The sequence below is a fragment of the Pseudomyrmex gracilis genome, unplaced genomic scaffold (assembly GCF_002006095.1).
Source record: "Pseudomyrmex gracilis isolate BER0280 unplaced genomic scaffold, ASM200609v1 scaffold_44, whole genome shotgun sequence".
In the NCBI taxonomy this organism is placed as follows: domain Eukaryota; kingdom Metazoa; phylum Arthropoda; class Insecta; order Hymenoptera; family Formicidae; genus Pseudomyrmex; species Pseudomyrmex gracilis.
In genome coordinates this window covers 828,642-850,780 of record NW_018020628.1, presented here as the reverse complement: position 1 = coordinate 850,780, position 22,139 = coordinate 828,642, and the positions used below count along the sequence as shown (strand labels likewise).

Below are 22,139 nucleotides of genomic sequence, written 5' to 3'. Positions count from 1 at the left end.
GAATATCATCGCCAACGTTTTATTTTTTCTTTAAAATTTTGTTTCATCAAATTACATAGAAACTTACCATCGTTATCCGTTTAAGCGCGCTGAATCTCTCCTCTTGAGCTTCTATGGTCTTTTCGAAGTCCTCGTGCTTCCTTATCAGCTCCTCCACTTGCGATATACTCTCTCCGAACTTGTCGTCGTGCAGCATTGGCTCTCTGCTGGCTATCCAATTTTCCAAAGTTTCCGCGTCTCTCTTGAACTGCTGCGTGTCCAAATTCTGCTCGTAAATCTGTCTCCTCTGCTGCCACGTATCCTTCAGAATTTGTTGGCGTTGCTGTAACACCGATATCTTGTCCTCGATTTCCTTCGCCAGAAAGTGTCCTTGTTCAATCAACTCCTGCCCGATCTGATAAAACTTCTCGAAAGCCTCTTCGCGCGTGTCAATTTCCGATTTGTATTCGTTGTGTCTGGAGATCAACGTCTCGGCACCAGGAACGTCTCGCGCCAATTCCGGCGCCGTCACCTTCGCCACCATCTCGTTGATCCAGGACATCAGTTCCCTGTACTCGCCCAAATAAGCTTGCAATTGTTCCGCTTGGGCCAGTTTGCTTCGCCTCTGCGCTGCTTTCTCCAACAGATCAGCCCAGGCCGCTTCCGCTTCCTGATGCTTCACGTCGATGTGCACACGTGCGTCAGGGAACAGCTCGATCAGTCTGGACGCCTCCTCCATCAGGCACTCAACTTGCTCTTTCACAGCGGCCAGATCGGTTTCAAAGCCCTGGTGTTTTCTCACCAACGCCTGAATCGTTTCCAAGTCGTGTCCGTAACCGTCCGAGCTGAGAGCCGTTTCCTTTTCCTGTATCCAAGAGATGGTCTCGTCGGCTGTTCTGTCGAACATGTGAACCTGTTTGGCACCTGCTAACGCGTCTTGTCGTGCGTGCGCCAATTCTTTCAAGTCCTCCCACTGTTGTTTTGTCTCGTCGATTTTTAAGAGTATCTTGTTTTTCTCAGGATTGTTCTGCTCTATTAGCTTCTGCCCTTCGTCAAGCACAGCCAATACTCGGGCCTCACTGGTCGTTAATCCAGCTAGGAAATTATCGAATATCTGAATCAGCAATTCCACATGTTCCACGTCGCGGCCATAATCCTCCGAGGCAGCAATCTGTATTTTAATTGTTACATGAAATTATTTAATAAAATTATTTACCTCCATGTAATTTTTATTTATATACATGGCAAAAGAAATAAGTAGCGAAATATTTATGAAAAATTATAAAATATTAACAATCTCTTACCGTTGTTTGATCTCCGATCCATTCAATCACCTCATCCGCCTGTCTAATAAATTTGTAAAACTTTTCGCTTTCCGATAATCTCTGCAAACGATATTCCTTCAATTCCTGTAACTCTTGGAATTTCAGTTCAATATCCGCCTGTTTTTGCGCGATATTCTTGCTGTCAAAGTGATGTCGCTCGACTAGACCTTTTGAAAGTTTCTTCAAATTGTCAATAGTATTTTCGAAACCGGATAAATCACGTTCTATACTTTCTAGTTTCTTCAGCAGAGATTGAACAGAGTCTTCGTCCTTGCCGTAATCGATTGATGTCAATTGCGGATGCTTCTCTCTTATCCACTGCTCAGCTTCTGCGGCTTCGGCATAAAACTGTAAATAAAAACAAATTTGTGTAAAAAAATTTGTGTAACTCTTCTGTCACGTATTGAAATTGTTAAAAAAATATTGAAATATTTTCTTTTTTTTAAATATAATTCTGTATATAGCGCGTTAATGTATTTAACTTTTAATGTTTTTCTCAATTTTACTTTATTTTATATATATTAGTATTTTTTAGTTACCATTTGCGATTCCACTGCGTCGAGCAATCTCAGCTTTCTGACGCTTGCCAAATCTTGCAGATGCGACAACTTCTCTTGCAATTCTTGAAATAATTTTTCGATCTTATCCGCCGCGAAATGTCCACTTCTGATCATTACAGTTGCTCTACTAACCAGAGAAGCTACTACAGGCTCTCTGGACAATAGTTCAGCTTCCAAGGCATGATGTTTCTTTTGCAATCGTTGAACGGTGGTCAGAGAACTTCCCAAATCACTGCTAGCGGCCAATGGCTCTTTCTCTGACAACCAATGCAACTCGTCCTCGACGTCTCTCGCAAACTGATGTAGCAGCTTCGCGTCCTCCAGATTGTCTCTGCGTATCTGCATCGGTTCTTGAAGACTGTAATATCTGTTGATCGTAACCAACGCTCTTTCTTGAATCTCGTCGCACATGAAGTGGTTTGATTTCTGAAAACTCGCCGCAGTCTCCTTAATTGATTCACATGCCTCGTTGTGACCGAGCACATCGTTTTCCAAATTGGTGTGTCTCTTCAACAAATTCGCCACGCTCGAAAGATCTTTGCCATGATCCTCCGACTGTAACTGAGTTTCCACCTCGTCCATCCACGTTTCGAACTCGTCCAGAGTACGACCAAACAACAATGCTTGATACGCGTCGTTCAGACGATTTTTTTTCAACTCGCTGGTCTCCTGCAAGAGACGCCATTCTGCCTCCAGTTCGTCCAAACGTTCTTGTATCTCCCTCGAAGCGTAGTGATTCTCCTCAATGAGAGCTTCACCTTCGTTTATTATCGCCGCGATCCTACCTTTGTTCGCCATAAGTTCACTTTCGAAAGCGGCGTGCTTCTGAATTTTGCTCTGCAAGTTTGAAGAATCCCTGTAATTCTCATCGCTCGCTACCTGTTGCTTCTGATGTAGCCAGCCTTCCACCTCGTATATATTCCTGAGGAACTGATGTAAATGATGACTCTCCAAAAGTTTCTTTCTTCGGGCTGTCGCGCTATTCTTCAACTTGTCCCTTCTAGCACAAACGGAAGCGAGTCGTTGTTTTATTACGTCCGCATCCGCATGTTCCTGCAACAGGATGTTATTGGCAAACTTCTCAAGATCTTCAATACGTCCTAACTGAGACACGAGCATCTTTTCGAACTCCTCGTGCTTACGTAGCAGCGTCTCGACGCCCGATAGAGAGTCACCGAGATCGTCATTATTAAGGAATGCCTCTTTCGTCGCTAACCAACTGTCCGCCTGATCAGCTTGCTCTTTGAACAACTGCAATTGATGCACTTGCGTTAATTTCTGTCGGCGATCATCCCAAGCCTTTCCCAAGGTCTGCCTGAGTTCTTCCAGGTGTTCAAGATTATCTTTGACATCCTCGTCAATTGACAACAGCTTTTGACCATGTTCCTTCAGACCCTTAAATATATCCTGTCGACCGTCAATCTCTGCTTTTCTTTCCTGATGTAGTTCTAATACAGCCTCAGCTTCGGATATAGTTGTCGGTGGTTCGGATTCGTCCATGCGTTTAATCGTATCCGCCACCCAAATCTCCAATTCGTGCAGATCAGCTTGGAACTTGTGCAACGTGTAGGCCTGATTCAGAGCATCGCGTCGATGTCGAGTCAAACGTTGCAAGTCGTCCCAGTTAGACTGAAGCTCAGACAATATGCCGTTTATCTCGGCCGCCTTGTCCGGATATTTGTGCGACAAATTTCGCGCCTCCGCTTTATGTTCTTTCAATTTGCCTTCAATCGCTGTCATATCTCGCTCCATAGCCTCTTGTTTTCTTTGTAATTGATCGACAGCGGGCAAATCCTTTCCTGTGTCACTAGTATTCATAGCTACTGATTTTTCGATAACTCTTTGGTTTGTGTCGTCTATGTCCCGGTTGAACAGATGAATCTCGAGTGCTCCCGCTAACATTTCTCGATACGTACCGAGAGCACCTTGCAAACCTTTCCACTTATTGTTGAAATTATCCCGTCTTTGCTGAATTGCCTTTGATTCATTATCGCGACCCTGTTTTATAAGCTTATCCGCCAGAGCGTTGATCGATTTTATTCTGGAATCGTCCACTCGCATGTCGCTGTCTACGTCATCGAGTTTTCTTTGAAGGCTCAAGCAGTGCTCATAATCCTTTCCGGTATCACCGGCTTGAACCATCATCTCTTTGTCTCTTATCCAAGCCTCGATTTTCTCCACCTGATTGTTAAATTCCAAAATATCTTGAGCCTCCTCCAAACCTCTGCCTCGATTCCCAGACTCCAATAGCAATTTTCTCCAGGACGCCAGCAAATGTTCCAACTGTTGACGAATTTCCGCGCTTGCCGGATGTTTTCGCGCTAACAATGTCTCCCCTTTGGCTTTGATCTCTTCGATTCTGCTCTGATTTGCCGCAAGTTCCGCTTGGAACGCCTGATGCTTCTGCAACTTCTTGATCTTATCTTCCAAATTGGACACCTCACCTTTCGACGCTTCCGCTTCCAGTTTCTTCTGTTTTTCACCTATCCACGATTCGGCCTCGCCAACGTCTCTTACAAACTGCGCGTGCAGTAAACTGGCTTCTAGTCTCTTTCTTCGCGCGCCGCACAGATCCCGAATTCTCGCGCGTCTCTGTATGACCTCGTTCAAACGCCGCGCAATTGTCGGCGAATCGAAATGATCTTGCTCGAGAAGCTTATTACCGTGTTCTTGCAGAGCTGTCAACTTTTCCTCGTGCGTGACCAATAGCTTCTCAAACTCGTTATGTTTCTTCATTTGCGCGTCCACTTCCTCGACCGAAATCCCGAAGTTGTCACCGCTTAGCGCTGCTTCTTGAGTACTAGACAAGGTATCAAGTTGTTTGGCGTCTCGCAAAAAGAAATGCAAGTCAATCAATTGTTCCAAATGCACTTTCTTTTGTTGCCACGCCATGTGCAGCCTCTGCCTCTCATTCAACAGTTGATTGCATTTTTCTTCGACCTCCGTGGCGGCGTAGTGACCAGTTTGCACCATTGCCTCGCCTAGATCGAGTACCGAGCTGAAACTGTCTTCTCTCGCTTCGATTTCTCCTTTAAGAGCCTCGTGCTCGGCCTTCAGAGTCTGCGCACTGGCCGCGTCTCGAACTTTTTCTTCCGTCGACATTGTAGCGCACAATCCGGCCGCCCAGTTCATCAAATCTCTGACCTGAGTGAGGAATCGTTGCAAATCACAACTAGCCTGTAACTGATCCCTTCGATGAGCGGATCGTTCTTTCAACTCCTCCCAATGAGCCACAACAATCTGTTGCTGTTGATCAATGTGCACCGCATTGTTGCCCGGATAATGAGCCTGCAATCTGGACGCGTCTTCGACTAAGACTTGCAATTGAGCCTCCAAAGCGACCAGATCGTTCTCGAAACCCTCGTGGCGTCTGATCAACGCCAGAACAGAATTTAAGTCGCGTCCTAGATCCTCCGGTAGAGCAGCCTCTTTCTCCTGTATCCGCGACAACGCTTCCGCCACGTCACGGTGGAACCGGTGAATCTCGCCTGCTGCTTGTAACCGTTGTTCGCGATTTCGAATGAGACCCAACAGATGCTGCCACGATTCCCTGATAAACAATAAAGTGCCAAGAATTATTCATCTGTTTCATCTTCTAAAAATTAATCATTTTAATATATTTACAAAACACTGTTATATAAATTTTCACAAAAAAAAAATATAAAGAATTCAGAGATATTAAAAAAAAAATTAACGGGGTTTGTGTGTGTGCGAGTATAAAAAAGATTACGTATCCATCATAATATAATACAATTTGTTAATGCGAATGTGTGATGAGACATTCCAAGTTACCAAGCAAGTATCAACTTACTTCATTGCTTCGTGTTGCTTTTGTACTTGAAGCACCGGATCGTCTTCGTCAGATCTACGTTGAATAGTGTACATAGAAAGAATGTTAATGACCCAGCACCAAGAAACATAGAAATAGATAGTTTTTAATATCAGCTACATATTATATATGAGCTATATAGAAGAATGTAACTGTCCACCATATTAATATACTTCTACCATCTTACATTGCTTACTTATGTGCAAGTGATGAGATATTCCAGTCTCACAAAGACAAGAAGAAATATTGAGAAATATTGGGAAATAGTAGAAATAAAAAGAAACTAAAAGCAAGACAACCTTCCTCTTATTTATCATTTACTCCGTTAAATAAAACTTTACCCTAATTGTTCCTGTCGCTTCTCGATGTCCTGAATGTAAGGACTCTCGTTCGCAATTAGCTTCCTGGCCAATTCCTCGCACTGATTGAATCTTTCCGAACCGGCCTCTATTCGATGCTTGAAGTCATTGAATTTCGCTTGCAGCAGCAACAGATGCTCGTAATCCTGTCCGTAATCTTCTGACGCGGCCGCTTGCTCTTGTTCCTTTATCCACTGCTCCAATTCTCTGCTTTCTAAGAAATATTCGTGACGATACATGCTCTCCATCAAACGTTGTTGTCTCACGGTAGCTAACCGCTGCAAGGCGCGCATTTGTTGGACAATCGCTTGCTGCTTGTTGGCTATCGCCTTGCTGTCGGGATGCTTCGAATTTATCATCGTAGAAGCGGTATTTCCCATTTCTGTCACAATACCGTTGTACGTGTCTAACTCAAGCTCGACAGCCTATAAAACAATTATATAAAACATTTTTTTACTGGAACTGTTGATAAAGTAGTAGAAGATTTGATGAATAAAAATGTTTGCCGCTTTAATGAAGCTACCTTGTGTTTCGTCAGCAATTTCGTGGCGGCGTCACGATCTCTGCCGTAATCGGTCGAACTCAGCACGTCGTTCTTCTCGTTAAGCCAGCTCTCGACCTCGCCGGCTTCGAAGAAAAATTCTTGCGCTTTCAACGACAGATCTAATGCTCTGCTACGCTCTCCCGCTTTATCTTGCAAGTCTCGCCAAGCGTCATCCAAAACATCGCACAGCTCTTGGATCTGGTTAAAATTATATTGACGCGATATTATTTACTCACGATCGTCTAATAGCGTTTGATTTATTAAAGTTTTCAACATCATATGTTACTCGCATGAGAAACAAATATGAATTATATATAACTCAAGTAACCGCTATCTCTTTCGTTTTCAAAAAGCTTTCGACTTCGGCGTGGAATAATATCAGTCACACGCTGACACTGCCTTAGAGTCCTGTTGCTACGACAGAAGTATCAGTTTGCGCCTGCATGCAACAACAACGTCTAATATCTCTTGTCTCATTTTTCTCCCGACACTTATAATACGAAGCAATGATTCAAAAAGAAGAAGCTTGTTGCAACTTACAAGTTGCGTTACTTGTCTATTGTATTCGTGTTAAAAAAAAAAAAAAAAAAAACAATTTTACATAAACACAACTGTTCAAAAGTACCAAAACAGCTTTTTGTATAATAAGAATCAACGCTAATGTAAAAACAAAAAATTCATGTAACTTCGAATATCGTGTTACAAAGGTGTGGAACGAATATATATATTAAAAAACCTACAAAAAGACACAATAATTTGTTAATTATATAAAATCAAAATGTGTGCCGGCTATAACAAGTGTGTAACTTTTTATTGACATAAGAAAAGCAATGGACACATTTATGAGAACATCTTCCATGCATCTGTGCGTCTACCCTTACCTTCGTAGACCCACTGCCCTTCGGAACGCGCCAACTGTGCAAAAATCACAATTTCTTACTCCAATCTCGCGCCAGCCAATTCATTGTACGAATCCGCGAGAAAAATGAGATTATTTGGTCACAAGAGATAATCTCTCTAGCGATTTATACCTTTTTCTTTTCCGGATGAGCCTGATCAATGAGCGTCTGTCCGGAAACCAGGGTCTTGTCTATCATCGGTTGGTGACCGGCGATCTCCGCTTCCAGCTTTTTGTGCTTCTTGTGCAAGGTCTGGGCTTGGTGTAGATTTTGTCCGAGCGTCGTCGAGGATGCTTGCGGCATGTGGTCCTTGATCCATTGCAACTCGGCATCCAGTTCGAAGCCGAATTTGTGGAAGCGCAAACTTTCCTCCAATGCTTCACGACGTCTCTTGGCTGGTTCTTTTAGACTGCGGAATCTAAAAAAGTATCATGTACATATAATATTGTCATTTAATTATTAAAAAATTGTTTCTCCTTGTTAGATAAATTTCTTTTTTGTTAAAATTGTTTTTTTTTTTCAAAGATAAAATATGTAATTGAAAAATATGAAGTGCATACTTCTTCTGCGTAGCTTGACTCGTCTTCAGAATGTTCGCTGCATCGAAATGACCCTCGTGCGCCATCTCCTGACCCATGGCTACAAGATCGTCCACCTTCTGTTCCCATTGGCACATATCGCTCTCGAGAGTCTGATGCTTCTTCAGTAATTCCTTGCAGCTGCGAAGATCTGTGCCTACTTGTTTGCTCTGCAAACAGATTTCTATCTCTTCCAGTTTCAGTCTGGCATCTTCCATGGTGCGATTGTATCCATGTTGCATGGCGGCTTGTCGCAGTCTGCGACCCTTCTCCAGCGATAATGCCACCAGATGCTTCCACTGGTCATTTAGATCCTTTAAGGTTTCTCCCACATCGTCCGATCTGTAATTTTCTTCAGATATCAGTGCTTTGCCCGCCTTGTTGACTGCTCTTAACTGGCCTTCGTTAGCGCGCAGCTCTCGCTCGAAAGCCTCGTGCTTCTGCAATTTGCGCTCGAGATTGTTCAGATCGCGATAGCTCTCATCGGACGCGGTCTTCATCTTGTCGACCAACCAGTTGCGTAGATCATCTACTTCAGCCGAAAATTGCTGGTAATGTTCGGAAGCTTTCAAGGCTGCTCTTCGGCGCTGAGCGGCTTCCTTCACTGCCATACGACGTGCCAATACTTGGTTTCTTCTCTCGTTAATGCTAGATATAGACGTACACATTTATAAGATTCAATACACATAAACCATTTATATACTCATTTTTTTTTATCACTCATACTTCAATATCATGTAACAAATTTAATTAATATTGTCTCTGACACTTACTAATCTTTGTCATAATGATCTTGAGCGATCAATTTGTCCGCGGTGTCGCTGAATGCCTTCAACCTGTCATCTTGCGCGTGAAGAGTATTCTCGAACTTCTCGTGCTGCTTCAACAGAGCTTCGACGTCATCTAAAGATTCGCCTAAGTCAATGAATTCAAGAAAAGCTTCGTGAGAACTGGTAGTGGCTTCGATTTGATCGGCCTCCCGATTAAACTGTTGCAATTCCAGGCACTGTCGTAACCATTCCTCTTTCGCCATCCAGTCGGCTGATACTGCTGGATACAATCCATTTAGCTTGTCCAAACGTTCGCGTACATCCGTCAAAGCCGGATTACGACGTAACAATTCTCGTCCAAGATCTTCGACTTCGTTAAATCTGCAAATATGTGAAAATCATTGTTTCTTTCTTTGCTTTATTGCGTGTATATTTATTTTATACAAATTATTACGGTAACAATTGATTATTACGTACTCATCTTCTTTGGTTCGTATTTCTTCTCCGAGCTCCATGTGCTGTTTCTTCAATTGTTCGGCCGTGGCAACATCTCTCACTGGTTCTTCAACCTTCATCGTCTCTTGTATATCCGTGGCCCAGTTAATCAAATTCTTCGAGCTGTTCATGAATATTTGTTGGCCGACCGCATCCTCTAAACGGGATCGTCGCTCCTTGGCTTTTGTCTGGACTTTGTTCCACAGATCTTTGATTTCGTTTTGTCTCGCGTTCACGTTGTTGCATTCGTGCGGATATGAATTCTTGACACTATTGCCTAACAAATTTACTTTCCGTACCTGTGCGGAATTAAATTACAAGAGAGTTAACTCTTGTTGATATTTATTTTTTTTTTTTGCTATTGATCTTATTCATAATAAAATAATCAAAATTCTTTACCTTCTCCTCGACCGGCGCCAATTCTCGTTCCAGATGTTGATGTCTTCTTTGTAAAGCTTGCACGGTCTTTAAGTCAGGTCCTAACTCGGCCGTGTCCAGTTGTGTAATTTTTTCCAGCATCCAATCGTGCGCCTCGTCGCAAGTTCTGTTGAACAGCTCGACGCTAGATGCGCCTTCTAAACTTTTTTCCTTTTGCGTCTTCAACCAGTTCAGATGATCCCACAGCTGATGAATGTGTTTCTGCCTGGCCTTGACCTTGTCCAACTGGCTGTGACCTTGGCGAACGAACTCATCTACCGCTGTATCTATTGCCTCCACTCGTTTTCCGGATGCTGACAGATCCGTCAAAAACTTTTCGTACTTCCTTCTTGCCGTCTCGACATTGTCGCGAGAATCGTCGGCTCTCAGCATCTTTTCTTTGTCCTTAATCCACTTTTCAAAGTCGTCGCATTCCCGATAAAAACCATAGAGCCTGATGGCGTCTTCTAGAAGTGCGTGACGTTTCACAGCCAGTTCTTGTAGTTCGCTGTAAGTCTCATTGATCTTCTTCTGACGCTTCTCTACACTATCGCCGTCGTTAACCGTCTTTCGCTTAACCGGCTTCACAGTAGATTTGATGGACTTCAGTCGCCGGACCGGCACCACTTGCTTCACCATTTTTGTTTTCTTCACACGCTGTGTCACCTTGACTTTCTCAGGCTTTCGTACTTGCACTTGAACGATTTTCGGCTCAATCTCACGAACATAGTTAGCCGGCACGAATCCATCCGTGCCGTCGGCCTTTCTGACGCTCCACCAATCAGGATTTGTCTTGTTCAATAAGAACATTACTTCACCCTTTACCATGTGCATGCCCTGACCACTGAAAGGATATAGACTCTTCACCTGCGGCACTCGCCTATCCTCCTGAACAGTCCTCTGCTCCAGTCGCTCGACCACCTCGTCCACCCACTCGTCTTGAGGCACTAACCTGATCTCCTTACTCCACTCTTCTTGTTCCAGTTCAGCGACTGGTTCAGGATCGGCAGATAACTCCAAAGTGGAGATACCAGACTTGATGAGCTTCTCCGCCTGTGCGTTCAGCGACTGCACGTCGCCTTTGTAAGCGTTCAGTTCGCCTTCCAGATCCTTGTGCCTCTGCAACAAAGCCTGAGCGCTCGGCTCGTCCACACCATAATCTTCCGAAGCAACGAGTGTCATCTTCTCGTTCATCCACGAGTCCGCTTCGTTTGCGTCGGCGTAAAACTGGAACGTCTCAGCCGCGTCGTCCAGCTGCTTCTTTCTCAATGCCGCCAGTTCTTCTAAAACTCTCCAGTGCTCTTGCAGCGAGTCTATACGATTTTGTATTTCCAACGCTGAAGGATGATTATCAGCTATTAACTTCGTACCAGCGTCGCAGAGCTGATCGGATTTTGGCCTGCGCACTTTCATCTCGTCTTGCAAAGCTTTATGTTTCTGTTGCAGCGATATCACGGCTCGCAAATCCTTCGCGGATATACCGGCCTTGCATATTCGCTGCTTCTCAATCAGCCAAGATTCCTCGTCCTCGTGATCCTGAAGGAAATGAAAGAAATTTCTAGCGTCTTCGAGACGAGCCTTGCGTTCCTTGCTGTTCTCCACTAGCTCGTCATAGGCCTGATTCAGTAGTTCCAGTTTCTGCTGCAACAATGGTGCTTCCTTGCTTTGTGGTTGCGTCAGATGTTGAGCAGCCTGTCTGCCGAGTCGTCTCTGGCTCTCGCCCAAAGCGGTCACTTGCAATTCCTGCAAACTATGTTTCTGTAACAGATCCTCAACCCCAAGTAGATGCGGTCCTACGTCGGTGCTTTGGAAGTTCACTTGGAGTTCCTGAATAGAAGCCAGAGTCGTGTCAATTTCTCTCATCAGGCTCATCAGTGAGGAAAGTGCGACAAGATTGGACTTGTGATGATCCAGTAGAGCCAACAGTTCCTTCCATCTCTGCAGCACTTCTTGCTCTCTGCTCCGAACTCTTTCAAGACCGTGATAATTTTCGCGCACCAGTTCTTCGGACATGTTCGTCAAATCGTGGAAACGTTCCTCGCGCGCCAAGATATCGGCGCTGATAGCTTCGTGCTTCTTCACCGTGGCGTCAACTTGCGCCAGGTTGCTTCCGTATCTGGGATCTGTCAGCACTTGAATCATCTCCTTTAAATAACCTTCTCTAAGTACGCTCTTTCGCTCGAATTTATAGTTTAATTGCTCCAATCTCTCCTGTCGCAAAAGTTCGGTTCTAAGAGCGACCTCGCGACGATGCTCCGCCCTCTCCAACTCCACCCAGTTTCTCTCGATGTCCTGGACTAGCTGGCCTTCCTGCGGAATGAATGCCGGCTGATTCAAAGACTTCAGCCGGGTGTTTATGTGAAAGTACAACGCCTCTATCTCGGACCGTTCTTTATACTTCGGCGGTTTCTCCACCGTGCGGTATTGCTTGAAGGCTAGAAGTTCCCGTTGGATACCTTCGAGCGAGTTTGGAAAACTGCGATTTTCCAAAATCTCGATCTTCATTTTGATCCACTCCAACAGGTCGGTTGTAAGCTTCTCGTAGTGGATCTTCATCTTATCGGCGTCCATCATTTGTCCGACAATCTGTTTGAACACATTTAAATTTACATATATAAAGTTTAATTACATTTACATAGATGATTCGCAGATGTAAAAAAATGTTTAAATATGGAAATTTGAAAATTTATATTCTTATACAAATTTCTTACACACACATCCGTACAACTGTGAGTACAACTATGTGAAATGGAATTTTTGTTTTTACTCGCGTGCTCGCACGTACATTCGCTATTCTTTTTCCGCTCTTTATCTCGTTTTTCATCCTCGCGAACGTGTGGTAATAAGACGCAACGTAGGTGATAATGGACTTCTCGTCCGGCCTGGCCGTGTCGACGTCTTCCGCGTCCAAAAGCCGCGGTATACCGAGTTCGGAGTTGGCGACGTCGAAGGCATAATTGAGATTGTCGATGTTCTTGTTTTGTTGCAATTCCGACCAATTGACCAAGTCCGGTCTGTGAGCGTGTATGAGAGCGTTGAAACCGAGGCCGCTTCTCCATGATCCTAGAATTTGCGTGAAAAATATTTTTTTAGAGATATTTTTTCTTATTTATTCTTTCACATATTTTTCTGTACTTTTTTTTTTTTTTAGCTACGTATACACAAAACACAGACATAGGTTTTTTTTTTAATTTTCGCAAATTATTTCACGTTGATTTTGAAAAATTCGAAAATTTGAACAAAGTTTGAATTCACATTAGATGAATTCGCGCGCAAAATCTTAAATCTAAATATAGACGCAACGCAAATTTTTTCGACGCATTTAAACACATATATACAAATTTGTTCCAAACTTCTTTTTGCTGTGACATTTTGAAGAATTTTGAATATTCATGCCGGCGCAAATGGTATGCGAGAATGAAGAAACTCGTTCTCTCACCGGTAAAGTCCTGGATGTTGACGCCGGGATAGCCGTTCGTTTTTCTCTGACACCAGAGCAACAGAGCATCCTTGGCAGACTTTTTCTCGCTGCTGTCGTTCTCCTCGTCCACGTCGATCTCGATCTCCTGAATTTGAAATCTCAATATTATGGTCCAGATGAGACCTAGGATCAGTCGGGGATTGCCGTCGACGATATCTTCCGCGCCGATGCTCTCGAGACGAACCTGCGGAAAAGAACGAAAGAGACGAAATAAACTATCGCGATCTCTTCTGAAAACGCGCGCGTAATATGCGCGCGCGCGCGAGAGAGAAGAAGAGAGAAGAGACTTCAACCTCTTGTGTATTACACGGTTATTCGCGGAAGAAGATATTTCTCTCCTATTTGCGCGAATTTATCGACGTCGTTCCCCGCGTGAACGCGCGCGCGATGAATATTATTGTATTATTCCGCGCGCGGCGGCGGCGGCGGCGGCAAATCGCACGGATCGCTAAATCGAAACGCTTGCGCGCGGGAATTAATTTTGCGAGAAACGCGCCGTGGAAACGCAATCGGCCGCGCCGAGCGTAAAAGGGTTCGTAAAGTCGACGGAATGAGAATGGCAGAATTCTAAATGCATTTAACGTGTGGAATGCGACTTCTCTCTGCGGATTGACTACCGCGGACATTCACTGGACCGGCGCGCCGCGGAATACGTACGTACGTATATATACTCGCGAATTGATCTCTCGTGTTTGATCCTCGAAGAGAAGACAAGACAATCCGCATCATCCCGGTGTGGAAATCACGGCGCAACGCGAAAAAATGTGACACGATTTTCACTCTCTCCTATCTTACAGGCAGCAACTTCGCGATCCGCGCTATCATCGGACTCCACACGGGCGGTCTAGAATTTTATCTTTCTCTCTCCAAACAAATATATATTTATCTATATCTCTTTGTTCCTTCAGAACTTAAGCGTTTTCAAAGCGTGCAAAATCGCTCTTTTTACTTTTTACAACCGAGTAACGACGATGCAATTTTTGTCGTTTTTTCTAGAAGCGACAAAACGAATCGGTGAAACGGAGTCTGGGAAAGTTGGTTTAAGTGTAATTTTTTTTTAAACAGAAATTGCTGCAAAACGATAAACTTTCGCTGTAAATCCTCTTATTCCGTTCTCTTTTGTATTTCGCAGCGCTTCGAACTATAATAGAAAAAAGCCATATTACACACCAAGACAGAGTCGACGAGCAAAGAGACTCGAGATCATTTATTTCATCTTATCGTTTATTTATTTATTTATTTTTTTTTTCCGTTTCTTCTATTTCAGAAAGATAAGATTTTCCAAGTTGAAGAAAACCTAAATACTCTTGCTCGGGAAAAGAAAAGTTTTCGAGTCGATTCGTTCATTCTCACAAAAGGTTTCTTCTATCGGTAAAGCGCGAAGTCGGTCGGCCGCGACAGATCGGGCCGTGTAGCGGTTTTCCTACGGCGACTAACCGCGCATTCTTGGCAGGACTGCGGAATGTCGATCGCAGGCACGCGGGACTTTACGCATTTAGAAAAAAGAAACTCCCCCCGGCTTCTCTACAACACTTGGCGACGTACGTACGTAACGCGTACGTGCGCGGCGACATTTCCAGCCTGGATGGAGATACGGAGATTCCACGGTCTGTGTCTTTCGTCACACGCCGTTTCGAGAAAAAAACGCGCGGAACGAGTCTCTCTCTCTCGCGGAGAATTCGCGCTCGCGGACATTATTTATCTTGAATAAAAGTGGGTTAATGAAGCTCTCCCGGACGCGTGTTTTTTTGACGAGATCGCGCTGCAGCAGCAACTCCGATGTGCGCACGTCATATGTATATATTAAATATACGCGCGCACGAGATAACGTGCGATTGGATTTGTGATATCTACTGCGACAAAGCGCCGAGGCAATAAGAAGAAAAACGGATTAAGCGGTTATCTCTTCTATCGGCAACGATGCGCGAAGAAATCACGTCATCGCCGCGTAACCACCGTCGAGTTACGGCGAGAGAGAGAGAGAGAGAGAGAGAGAAAGAATTTTGCGCTTTCCGTGTATAAAGTACAAGGTTCAAGATCCGCTGGCTGAAGGACGACGTTAAATCACAACCGCGGGGATGATGTTCGGAGTGTCTGTTAAATTGAAGATCTCCGTTAGGTAGACGAAGGTATATATATATATATATACGATCCTCTCCGGCTTTCAAACTCCGTCTCGCGCTTCTCTCGCACGCGCGAGAACCGACAGTATTTTTTTTTTCTTTTTTTTTTCTTTTTTCTAGAGAGAAGCAAAGAATCAGAGAACGAGTTCGAACGCGCGACGATATCACTGATTGATATCGCCCGTCAAATCGGGAAAATTGCGCGCGCGAGCGAGTGCAGTCGCCCGAATTGATGACGCGTAGAAAGTTTTCTTCTTTCGCGACGACGCTATAATGCAAAAAGAGAAATGTGGAAGGCCGCGTACGTGCGAACGCGCAATAATAATACGCGCGACACAGGACGGAGGAGGAAAGCAAAACGTGAACTCGCAAAAGTAAACGCGACGAACTCGAAATCCGTCGAGAATCGATAAGTTACGTGCGTCGCGTTTAAAGGAACGTGTTTACAAGTGCGGCGATTATCGCGTGTAAGATAAATATCTTAATGACCGTTCCCCCCGGTCGGACACTCGTTAAAGTTACAATTGTGCAACGAAATATATTTATATCGCGCGATCATTATTTAAAAATATAAGAAAGATATTTGACACATCGTTCAAGTTTAATATTGAAAAAACTGTTAATATTATATTTCTCTGATATTTCTATTTTTATATTAAAAAAAATATAAATATTACATTGGAAGATATAAATATACTCTTTTACACGTCTTTTGCATATTTCTCTGTGTGATAAAATGTTTGAGTATCGCTGAAACGTTTTTACCTTAAATTCGGTTACGTTTCGACGTGTCCCGCTTCGCAATCAGGTGACAATCAGAAGACGCGCGGTCACGCGTGAGAACAATCAAATATTTGTTTGGGAATGAAATCCGCGCGAGGACACGGACCGACGCGGGTTTTTTTTTTTTTTTTTTTTTTCGTTCGACGCGGCGGCTCTCCGCGTGAAATTCGCGTGATTCGACTCTGTGGGAAACAACGGGAAAGGATTCGCGTGGAATGCGTAAGGACGAGAGGCTTGTTCGCGCCTAACGCACAATTTGCCAGAATAAAAAATGCTAGCTCGAATTCTCTCTCTCTTTCTTTCCTTCTTTCGAGCACGCACGGTGTATGCTTCGCGATAACACGTATTTGCGATAATTGACTTGCGATTGTTGCCGCTTGACCGCTATGCGATCGGCCTTGCGTTATAAGGCTTCTTCGATTTGTTCTCTCGTCTCTCGTCTTCGCGGAGAAGAGAAGCGGTTGCCGAAGAGCAGTTTCCAGGAATCAACAGATACACATCGGACGACTCTCCCTTGATCCTCGACTCTTTCTCTCCTAAATCGCTACGCAACTACCGATGTCGAATGTACATCTGTTACATCTTTTTACCGCATTCGTCAGTTTGACGAGAGGATTTGGAAAAGACAGCGAATGCGCTTTTGCGGTTGCGTTCTGTTTCTATTCGCCGTCAGTATTGAAAATATCTATAGTTCATTCGCGCGACACATATTATGTAGATTTCCAGTTCACCGGCGGTGAATCTCGATTCGCACAGCCTGTGTTTAGTTTATTTAAAATGAAAGTTATAACTGAAAAAAAAAAAACAACATTCAACTCATTAAGTCATTCGTCTTCAATTAAAGCGGAAAGAAATCTGTGAATGTTGCTCGGTAGTTCTAGAGTGTGTCTGTTAAATATTCACTACTTAATCTACTCAAGCGATTGTTATCCGCTCACATTTATGACAAACCGCGATGCGAATTAATTGTAACAATACGCTCGCGTGTGCTCGCACTCTAAACTTTCCTTTCGCACACAAAACACTCTCGGTGTTTATTCGAGAGAATTGGTGTCACACAGCGCGCTCGCTCTTATTTCGATATTTACACACTTCTCAGAGATCGACCGCCGCGATTGACGCTAAGATAACACATAATCTATACGAATTGTTAAAAAACGAGCAACATTGTTGGGATAAGAGACGTGAAATCGAGTAACAAACAAAATCCTGTTTTCTCTCACAGCATTGTCTCACACGAGCGAGAGAAATAATAAATTATCGGTTGAGCCGAGTATTTCACATTTTCAGTTGAGAAAACTCTTGTCCCAGTTCCTCTCGGAGAGACCATCTAAATTTATTAACGGAATAATCCGCTTATATATATATATGCCGCTTATCTTCTCTTGTGCGTGCTTTTTTTTTTTTCTCAAACGATATCAGTTGGCGTTGCTTGACTCAGCGACCGTGTATACGTATGTTAGAAGTAATATGAGATCAGACAGGATTGCGCGCTTATAACTGGTATAGGAATGACCGATTGACACGTGCAATATCAATCAAAGCTTCTCGCCAGCGAGGAATTATTACGTGCGCGCGTCGAATACGTGTCGTTGTTAATGTGCGCACTCTTCGCGATATCCATCAGGTGTCCGACCTGGTCCTGAAACACAGCACGCACGTATACGCGCAACTTCACAGGCTCTTCATATTATTTTCGAAATCACAATGTGCTTCCAAAACAACCAACTACTGTTGCTTGCTTCTTCATGTATTTTTCTCATCGAAATAAATAATTTTGTTGTGTGTTTCGTTTGTTCTCTGAACGTTTTTTTTCTATTTTATTTCGCATCTACGAAGTTTTATGCCGTTATGCGTCTCTCGTACATCATCTTCTTCATCCGACTATCTTCTTCCTTTTCTCTGGGCCTTTCTCTCTTCGTTTCCTTCTTTCTCCGTTCGGTCTCCCTCGTTGCATCTTCTCGTCGAGCGCCTTTCGATTTGCGAGCAACCGAAAATTAACCGAAAAGAAGTAGGAAAAATCGGGAAGAGTCCGACTCTTCATCATCTTCCTTTTTTTTTTTTGGTTTTTTTGTTATTTCTGTTCTTTGGCGTGTTTCGCCTCATCACTCTGTCTTTTTTTTTTTTTTTTCACTCTCATCTTCGTGAATTTTCTGCGGTGTGCGTGCGATGGGAGCCGATCTTTTCTCAGAGCGTCCGTACAAAATACCTCCCTAATTACTACGGAGTTAAATTCCATCAGGTGCCCCAACGAAGGAACCTTTGCGCGACATGGTCATCGCGTTTGAAGAAACCTCACCAATTCGTTCAACGTTCACAGGTTCTCCCTTTTGTTCAGGTTTTCTCTTTTTTTCCTTTACGATTTTTTGAGTTCTCTCATTTTCTGAAATCTCTCGTACCACAATGGCGCGCTGTTAGCCACCGTTCCTTTCTCCCGATCACGTTCTTCTCTCTCTCTCTCTCTCGGTTATTGTTAACGCGAAATGAGCTTTCCACAAAGATCGTTGGAATTCAGTTTATAAAGAGTTGCATATATAACTTATTTGTTCGTAAACCAGGGTGTTACGGAAAGCAAAATATTTTGTAAACTCTTGTATGTGTGAGAGAATCAAATAAATGTAACGAGACAGAGATAAGAGTACCTTTCGTTCGCTATCTTTTCGGTTTTTGCTATTCGAAATTATTGCGGGAGTGGCGGATTTTCTTAGGCGAAAGAGTAAGGATAAGAGAATTCGCCGAGACACTCGCTTGCAGACTGTTTGCTCATAACGGATACGATCGTCGTCGTATCATCATCCAGAAATAACTTCTGTCCTTTTTCGAAGAGCTCGGGGTGGTGGGAGGTGAGATTGTCACCGTGAAAGATGCGCGATAAAATAAATATGATCGATTCGCACGGTGCGACCGGGCACACAAACCAAATTTGACGTACACAGAGACTTTAAACTCTCTTTTACGACTGACGAACTTTTTGTAAACGGTCGGTTTGCCGCGAAGAAACGCTAAGGGTCAAGAACAGGAATATGACGACTTTGGAACAAAAAATAATCTCGAATGTCTTCTCGAGTTGCTTGACGCATTGACAAAATTAAATTTCGGTGTGTTTGAAAATATTGTTACGCATAAATGAAAGTGTTAATATTGTGATGTACGGAAAAAAAATTGTTCTCTCTCTGAAGATTCAACACAGAGTTCCAACAGTAAGTTCCAACAATAGAGATTTGACGGAAGCATAGAGGCATTCGAGAAAGCGCCCCGAAAGGGCGGTGACGAAGAGAGCAAAAGAAACGAGCGAAGAAAACAAGAAGAGAAACAAGCCGCACCACAGTCGGAAATACACTTCACCTTGGTATGTAGAAACGCCAGGGACTTGTTCACGTTTTCAATTTTGTGAACCCGCATGCGTCCGTTGTTGGGTTTGGCGAGTCGCTCGCCGGAAATAATCTCCAGCAGCTTCAGCAGCTTCTTGCCGTCCGCGAGATCGATGAAGAGATCGTCCACCTCCATGCGCGCCTAAAAAGAAAAACAAAACAAAACAAACGGTTAATATTTTTTGTGCGCACGATTTTGTACGTTGAAATCAAATTTAATGTGTTCTAAAAAAACATTTGCATTAGAACACCTAACGCCTGTTACCTTCAACAAGAAGGAGTTGATCCATTTTGTGAACGTCTTCTTCTGGATGTGAAGACGTTCCTCCTGCAGGGCCTTGATGCGGCCCTGCTCGAATTTAAGAACGTCCTCCCTCTGAGTCATTCTTTTCTGTATCTGCGCGCCGCCCCGGTATCTATCGGCTCTCGGTGGCGGATATGCGGGAACGTATTCGAGACTACGGGTCCTTCCTTCGGATGCGGCGCTGGGCCCGGCGCCGGGCACATACTGCGCCTCTGAAACAGAAAACATCCGGCGCTTTCTAGCAAAACTAGTTTCCAGAGTTAGGGTGAAGCGGGAAACGCACAGATGGGACACGTAATTTTTCCCCGAACGAAATAATCTCGGCAACATCCGATTTGGAGGAGGAGAGAAATGCGCGCAAGACGCTGTCTTTCTGGCGAGCACGTGCTCGATGAGGCTCGTTTTTGTTTTCGTTTTCACGCAGCAGACCTCGCGTGAAAGTCTCACAAACGCAAACAAATCGCTAAACGGAAACCAGAAACCCCCCCGACCGGAGGATAAACCAAAACGAAATCAAACACACATGTGTGCGTGAGGGATAGACAATATTCAAGATCTTTGCGAGACTTGACTTCTCTCGAGTCGCAATTGAATATGTATATTTGTATATTCTAAAACCAATAAACAATATTTTATATTATAAATAAAATAGAAATCTTGTTATAGAGAGAAAGAGTAGTATTTTTTATAAACACTTTATTTTCGAAAATTCGAGGTGACAAATTTCCGAAACCAGCGACGTTTTGTGTGTTCTACAAACTTTAATTATGCAAAATCGCGACAAGAATGCAAATTAGAGTTGCGACGTGATGCTTTTACATGCAAATATTATTTACGTCGCTTGTATTGCATTTTAAGAGAGGTCGCAAATTTTATATCTCGTGCAAGTGATCTTTAAACAGGAAAAAAAAAGTTACGTGAAGATAATAATTCTCATTCCATTGATAGATTCCACATTCCATTCGAGTGACGGACGTTTCTTGTGCGAACTATTGTGTGGGACATCGATTTTCATCTCGACATGAGATGTTTCGAAGACGTTTTCTCAACTTCTGTTATTCATCAACCAATGTAGCAAAAATATTTTGAAGCATTGTTTGAATACAAAAAAAAAAAAACAAAACAAAAAAACAAAGCGTATCTCTATCGAGATGAGACTAAATGAGAAGTATTGAAGAACGCTGGAAAAGTGGACGATATTCAGAATGAGGAGAGTGTGTTTACATTAACACTTCTCCGCTCCGGGAAATAAATGGACATTCTTCTCGGAACGAAGTGCGATAACATTGCGAGAAGCGATCCGGCACAGAAGCAGATAAGAAAGAAGAATCGAAACTCGCGCAGAGAGACACGAGATTCAAACGCGACAATCGAAATCGTGACGTTTTATAGTTTTCGAATCGAAAAAAATCCACACGGTGTAATTACGCGAATCAAAATAATCGAAATCGCGTGAACGCAAAAATGTCGACTTCGCTGTAAAAGATAAATTTTCAATTCTGATAACGGGGGACAAGAAAAAATACTTAATATCTTTAAATAAAATATCCATTACACGTGTCAGGTAATAGATGCAATTTTTTGAATGCAATTCTCCGAATAAAAATAAATTAACTTCTCAATTAGTTCAAACGCACATTTAGCTAAAAAGGTACAGTTGTTACGCAAGGAAGAACGAAAAAGAAAAGAAAAGAAAAAAAAAACACGCATCAAATATCCGCACGGTAACAGTTCGAGTACGCGGAGTACAGTTACCTTATATTTAATTTTCCTCGAGAAGTTACGCGGGAGCGCGTGTTGGTGCGAACTCGCATTTCATGCGTAACAATCTCGATAATAAAAGCAATTGCACGAACACGAACGACGGTCGTGCGTGCGCGTTCGAGAGACGGAACGGACCCGTTTCTTGCCGAGCAACGCGTGACTTTGCGAGATTATTGTCCTCGCTCATTGTCATTCTGACTAATACCGCCGCTATAGACGCCGCTGTCGTAAATTTTTCTCCGACCCGTTTAAATGGGCGCGCCGTAAGCACGTAAGCGTAAATTGGACCGGCGACAGTGCGAGAGAAAAGGGCGCATGAAAAAAAAAAACAAAAAAAAAAAAAGCACGTGCGACTTTGAAGAGTCAATTATGACAGCTGCGCGCACGCGATAGTTAGCGCGCACTTGCACGTGTCCGCATTTCCGTTTTCGCACGACTTAACGCTAGACGCGGATTTGAAGCTGTCAGACTCGTCGAGCAAATCCCTTTTCACAACGAGCGTATATGTACTCGCGCGTAATTTTCCTTACCTACAGCACACAAAAAAATATGTTAAAA

At 43.5% G+C, this 22,139-nt stretch overlaps 1 protein-coding gene across 5 annotated transcripts in view; it reads right to left on the bottom strand.

The window, feature by feature from the left end:
• Positions 1 to 22,139, bottom strand: part of LOC109853178 (spectrin beta chain, non-erythrocytic 5) — a 39,648-nt gene that overhangs the window by 3,520 nt on the left and 13,989 nt on the right. For 4 of the 5 annotated variants that reach the window (XM_020425028.1, XM_020425025.1, XM_020425027.1 and 1 more), the window contains exons 2-16: positions 19,779 to 20,029; positions 19,488 to 19,655; positions 13,195 to 13,420; positions 12,541 to 12,818; positions 9,738 to 12,341; positions 9,321 to 9,637; positions 8,847 to 9,224; positions 8,056 to 8,721; positions 7,628 to 7,913; positions 6,576 to 6,794; positions 6,035 to 6,477; positions 5,676 to 5,729; positions 1,844 to 5,414; positions 1,284 to 1,652; positions 68 to 1,150 (exon numbers count right to left, since the gene is read on the bottom strand). In XM_020425028.1, coding sequence (XP_020280617.1) covers positions 68 to 1,150; positions 1,284 to 1,652; positions 1,844 to 5,414; positions 5,676 to 5,729; positions 6,035 to 6,477; positions 6,576 to 6,794; positions 7,628 to 7,913; positions 8,056 to 8,721; positions 8,847 to 9,224; positions 9,321 to 9,637; positions 9,738 to 12,341; positions 12,541 to 12,818; positions 13,195 to 13,420; positions 19,488 to 19,655; positions 19,779 to 19,898 — 10,782 coding nt within the window. In that variant the 5' untranslated portion in view covers positions 19,899 to 20,029. The remainder of the gene's footprint in view (positions 1 to 67; positions 1,151 to 1,283; positions 1,653 to 1,843; positions 5,415 to 5,675; positions 5,730 to 6,034; positions 6,478 to 6,575; positions 6,795 to 7,627; positions 7,914 to 8,055; positions 8,722 to 8,846; positions 9,225 to 9,320; positions 9,638 to 9,737; positions 12,342 to 12,540; positions 12,819 to 13,194; positions 13,421 to 19,487; positions 19,656 to 19,778; positions 20,030 to 22,139) is intronic. The other variant, XM_020425026.1, reaches the window with a different exon arrangement.